The 5,397-nt window shown below is 62.1% G+C and overlaps 1 protein-coding gene across 1 annotated transcript in view; it reads right to left on the bottom strand.

The window, feature by feature from the left end:
• Positions 1-5,397, bottom strand: part of SLC6A19 (solute carrier family 6 member 19) — a 21,223-nt gene that overhangs the window by 7,939 nt on the left and 7,887 nt on the right. The window contains exons 4-7 of the mRNA XM_032279157.1: positions 3,714-3,851; positions 1,860-2,041; positions 1,270-1,380; positions 806-918 (exon numbers count right to left, since the gene is read on the bottom strand). Coding sequence (XP_032135048.1) covers positions 806-918; positions 1,270-1,380; positions 1,860-2,041; positions 3,714-3,851 — 544 coding nt within the window. The remainder of the gene's footprint in view (positions 1-805; positions 919-1,269; positions 1,381-1,859; positions 2,042-3,713; positions 3,852-5,397) is intronic.

Genomic DNA, 5,397 nt, shown 5'->3' on the forward strand with positions numbered 1-5,397 from the left:
CTACCCCGGCCCCGCCCTCCATACCCAGGCCCCACCCTCCCTACCCCAGCCCCGCCCTCCATACCCAGGCCCCACCCTCCCTACTCCAACCCCGCCCTCCATACCCAGACCCCGCCCCCTTGCGCTGCCGTCCTCTGTCCCCGGCTCCAATCACACCTTCCCAGCCTAGAGGGGCACCCTGACCCCTAGGAGTCCTCCTTCACCCCCCACCCCTTCTGCTCTGAGATTCTGGTCACCACACACAGGGCGGTTTCTGTGCTTGCTTGTCAACCTGCAGGGGCTCAGGTCACTGAGGATGGGTCCTGATGCACCAGGTCAGGCACACAGTAGGCGCTACATAAATGTGAGTGGAAATGAACTGACACCAGCTGTGCTCCTCCCAGAGGCTGCTGGGGACTCCAGGGTACACACCCTTCCTGGGGGCATTGGGAAGTGCAGTAGGTACGGGGGAGGGTGCAGTGGAAGGACTTGGTGGGGGATGTGGAGGGACCTGGGATGCCGAGGGGTGGGCTGGGAGCGATGTGGGCGTGGAGCAGGGGTCTGGGGAGAGCACAGGAAGGGCCCGTACCAGGCAAGTGGAGGGATAGGTGTGGGGGAGGGCGCAGGCGCCCGGCTCCTGACCCTCCTCCACACACTGTGCTCTAGACTCAGCTCACACAGACCCTGAGCGGGTGGGCAAGGGCCCACTGGGACACGGAGGTCCCAGCCACACAGCCACAGAGCGCTTTCCACCTTGTCTTTTATCCTCCCAGCAAGTTCTCCCCGGACTGAGAGGGAAACCGAGGCCCGCCATGCCCACACTCACTGCACAGAGTTGTAGCTGGAGAAGGAGATGAGGCCCCCAAAGGCCAGGGAGAAGGAGTAGAAGACCTGTGCGCCCGCGTCCAGCCAGGTGACCGGGTTGGCCAGCTCCGTGACCTGTGCCACACAGAGACCCTCAGCCACTGGCAGCTTGGACAGGGCCACGGGGACCTGGGAGATGTGGTCCTGGGGAGGCTGGGGAGGGCCGAGGCTATCGGGGTGGTCAGGCTAGGCCATAGCCCCCGGGGGCAGCAACTAGTTCCTTCCCCGCCGGGCCTCTGTCAGCTCATAGGGGCAAAGCCATGCTACCAGGAGCTGACCCGGGCCCCAGGGACAGGCCGGCCCCTTGCTGGCCCAGTGGACCTTCTCAGGCCTGGGACTGGCTGGGCAGCGGGCTGCCTGTCCCCGTGGGTGACAGCTGGCAGGCCTCTCCCGGGGTCTCAGTCCAGGGCAGCCCCGGAGACTCACGTTGGGTGTGAAGAGGAAGACGATGCCGTTGGTGGCACCCTTCAGTGTCAGGCCTCGGATGAGGAAGATGGTCAGGACGACGTAGGGCAGCGTGGAGGTGACGTACACAGCCTGCAGGTGGGCAGGGCGGGTGGGCATGTGGGACGGGTGGGGAGGGGGGGCTGGGCCTCACAGGCTGCTGGTCCCCTGGGAGAGAGGGCTGGCCACTCTGGACGTCCCAGCAAAGATTCCCATGTAGGGAAGATGGAGCCTTACTCTTCCATGTCAGCCTTCCTGATTTACCATCACCATCATCATTGTCTAACTCTTTCCAGCAGTTTGCATTACTCCTGCATAATGTTGAGTGTCAAGGGGGCCAGCAGCAAGTTCCTGGGGCCCCAAGTCTGGGCATTTCAGGAAACCCAGGGCAGGCAGGGCCCCTCCCGCCCAGGCTGGTAAGCCTCAGGGCAGAGGCAGCGCTGTTGCTGGTGTCTGGGGAAAGACAGAGCCTGAGACCCCCAGAGCTGGGTTCTGGGGTGTGGCCAGCAGAGGCAGGGCTGCCTGCACCCACCCTCCGGGGCACTTGCAGCCTGGCCGGGCCCACGTGGTACCTTCCCGGTGGTCTCGATGCCACGGATGGTGCACATGTACAGAACGCTCCATGCGCAAGCGAGGCACAGCAGCATCCACCACTGGATGGAGCCCGAGTTGCTGATGGACGTGGAGACGTTGAGCGTCTCTCGGTACCAGAAGTAGTCCACAGGGGAGCTCCTGGCACACTCATCCACGTACCCTGGGGAGAGGGCCATCCACACATGTCAGGGTGTGGGTCCCCAAGGGGGGAGAATGGACACCACAGGCCCTGAGCCGGAGGACAGGCCAGCCACGCTCCAGAGACCTTGACATCAGTGACATGCCCACACCGGCACATGCACACAGGCACACACACTTACATGCACACACATGCACTCACACAGCAACACATGTACGCAGGCTCACATGCTCATGTACATGCACTCACACACATGCACACACAGACATGCTCATGTGCATGCACATGCACACACACATGTACACAGGCACTGCTTACGTGCACATGCCTGCACTCACAGATGTACACATGACAGGCTCACATGCTCATATACATGCACATGCACTCACCCACATGCACACACATACACAGACACATGCATGCACATGCACTCACATACACACACATGTACACCGGCACACACTCGTGCACACACATGCACTCACACATACGCACACATGTGCACACATGCACTCACACCACATACACGTGCACAGATACTCATGCTCACGTGTGCACACATGCACTCAAGCACACAGCACACACATGCACACAGGCACAAATGCTCACATGCACACACATGCACTCACACACACACATGCACAACTGCACCCTTACATACAGGTCCTTACATACATGTCATCACATACATGCTGTCATGCACACAGCACACACATGCACACCGGCACGCCCTACACATGCCTACACATGTGCACTGGTTGGAAGGCTTCAGTCCCAATAGTCAGGTGCACCCTGGGCCTCACGCTGCTCCCTCCTCCCCGTGCGAGCCCCGGCAGGGACATGGGGGCCTCAGAGCCCGTGTGCTCTTGGGCAGGGCCCCCGCTTGCAACCACCCGCTCCCTACTCACCACGGTGGGCCTGTCTGGACTCGAGGAACCGCAGGGAGGCCCTTCTAAGGGGGAAGTGGTCTAATTCCAGAGAACCCACATCCCCAGAGGCAGGAAAGGGACCCGGGCAGTCCCAGAGTGCAGTGAGGGTTCACGTATTGTGGGGGCATCTGTATTATTCCGGCCCCAGGGACCGTCTTGCCAGCCTCGACTCAGCAGTGGTGTGCAGTGAAGCCCCGCTGTGCTGCTCGGCCCAGAAGCTGCTGGTGACCGAGACACTCAGGTCCCAGGGCCACCATGTGGACCACGGTGAGCCGAGTTCATGTCACACACAGTGGTCTGCCCCCGACACTCCCTCCCTGGGAGAGAGGGTTCTGCAAGGGCTGAGCTGGGAGGGCAATGTGGGGCCCACGTGGGCAGGACAGACCCATCTGTGCAGAGCAATGCAGGGATGCGGGGGCAGGAGGTGGCGATCCGACACCACGTCCCTCCTAGGAGGATACGGAGCAACCTCCCAGCAACCCCGAGCTCCGGGCAGGTGACTGGAGGCCCTGAGAGTGGGGACAGCACCCCCCAGGCTCCCACACTTTCCTCCCCAGGGCCTCGTCCTCCGCCACACCTCCTACACAAGAGCCACCACTTTTAAAGCCTTTTGTCTTGAGCTGCAATTTTTTGACACCCTGTTGCTTTGGGGCTCTGGTTTCTGCCACACCTGAGCTGAGTTTCATGAGGCCATGTGCCTGCGTGGGAGGGGTGACGGCCCCACAGGTGAGACGGATGTGGCTGGGACTGCTGCAACGACGCACCTGTCTTGTTCTCGTTGAGTGGGCACTGGCTCCAGGGCAGAGGCTCCTGGAAGGAGTTGAAGAAGTACCACATGACCCAGGCAATGATGGTGTTGTAGTACAGTCCCACGACGAAGGACACGATCATGGAGGCCACGCCTGTGGGGAGGCTGCTGCTGAGGCTTGGGGCCGAGGCACGCCCTCCCCAGCCACCTGTCCCCACTCCCCACAGGTGGTCCCAGGCCTGGTACAGGGTGTGGCCAGGAGGGGCTGCTCCAGAATCTGAGGGCAGATCCAGTGTGGGCCAGGATCGTGTAGCTGATGCAGTGGTGCAGCCTGCACGTGCCTGCCCTGCTCACGCCTGCCCTGCACACGCCTCCCCTGCACACACCAGCCCTGCACGCTCCTCCCCTGCGCACACCGGCCCTGCACACATCTCTACGCACACCTGCCCTGCACACTCGCCTCCCCTGCTCACGCCTGCCCTACACACGCCTCCCCTGCACACGCCTGCCCTGCACACACCTGCCCTGCACACGCCTCTCCTACATACACCTGCCCTGCACACACCTGTCCTGCACACACCTCCCCTACATGCACCTACCCTGCACACACCTCCCCTACATGCACCTGCCCTGCACACACCTGTCCTGCACACACCTGCCCTGCACACGCCTCTCCTACATACACCTGCCCTGCACACACCTGTCCTGCACACACCTCCCCTACATGCACCTGCCCTGCACACACCTGTCCTGCACACACCTCCCCTACATGCACCTGCCCTGCACACACCTGCCCTGCACACACCTCCCCTACATACACCTGCCCTGCACACATCTGCCCATCTCATACCTCCCCTGCATATGCCTGCCCCTCATACGCCTGCCCTGAATACACCTGCCTGCCTAACACCTGCCCCGCACACGCCTGCCCTGCACACACCGCCCCTGCACACGCCTGCCTGCCTCACGCCTGCCCTGCACACACCTCCCCTGCACACACCTCCCCTGCACACACCTACCCTGCACACATCTGCCCTGTACACACCTGCCCTGCACACACCTGCCCTGTACCCCCTGCCTGCCTCACGCCTGCCCTGCACACGCCTGCCCTGCACACACCTCCCCTGCACACACCTACCCTGCACACACCTGCCCTGCACACACCTGCCCTGTACCCCCCGCCTGCCTCATGCCTGCCCTGCACACACCTCCCCTGCACACACCTGCCCTGCACACACCTGCCTGGCTTGCCCCAGGCATGGATCTCACCTGCCCCGTGCAGCCTCCAGCAGGTGCATCCAGGCCACGGCCTCAGCAGGGAACTTTTGCTGTGCAGTAGCCTGGATGCTGCCTACAAGCTGGGAGGGCTGCCCACCTGGCCCTGCCCCCAACCGGGAAGCCCCTGTGGCCCAGGATGGTGGGCGGGCCTCAGGACAGCCTTCCCTGTGGAGGACCCATGAGAGGGGAGGGAGGGCAGAAATGGCAGAGGGGCGTGTTCTCAATTATTTGGGGACAGCTAAGCGGGATGGAGAACGCGCTGTGTACTACACGCTTCACTGAAGTTTCAAACTAAAAACCAAGTGTGTGTTGTGAATCCATGAGTGTGAGGTGGGGAAGAGAGACACAGAGACAGAATAGGAGGGGAAGAGAGACAGAGATGGGGAAGAGAGACAGAGATGAGGAAGAGAGAGACAGAGATG

Source organism: Sapajus apella, unplaced genomic scaffold (assembly GCF_009761245.1).
Source record: "Sapajus apella isolate SASKATOON/1434 unplaced genomic scaffold, GSC_monkey_1.0 scaffold11, whole genome shotgun sequence".
Taxonomy (NCBI): domain Eukaryota; kingdom Metazoa; phylum Chordata; class Mammalia; order Primates; family Cebidae; genus Sapajus; species Sapajus apella.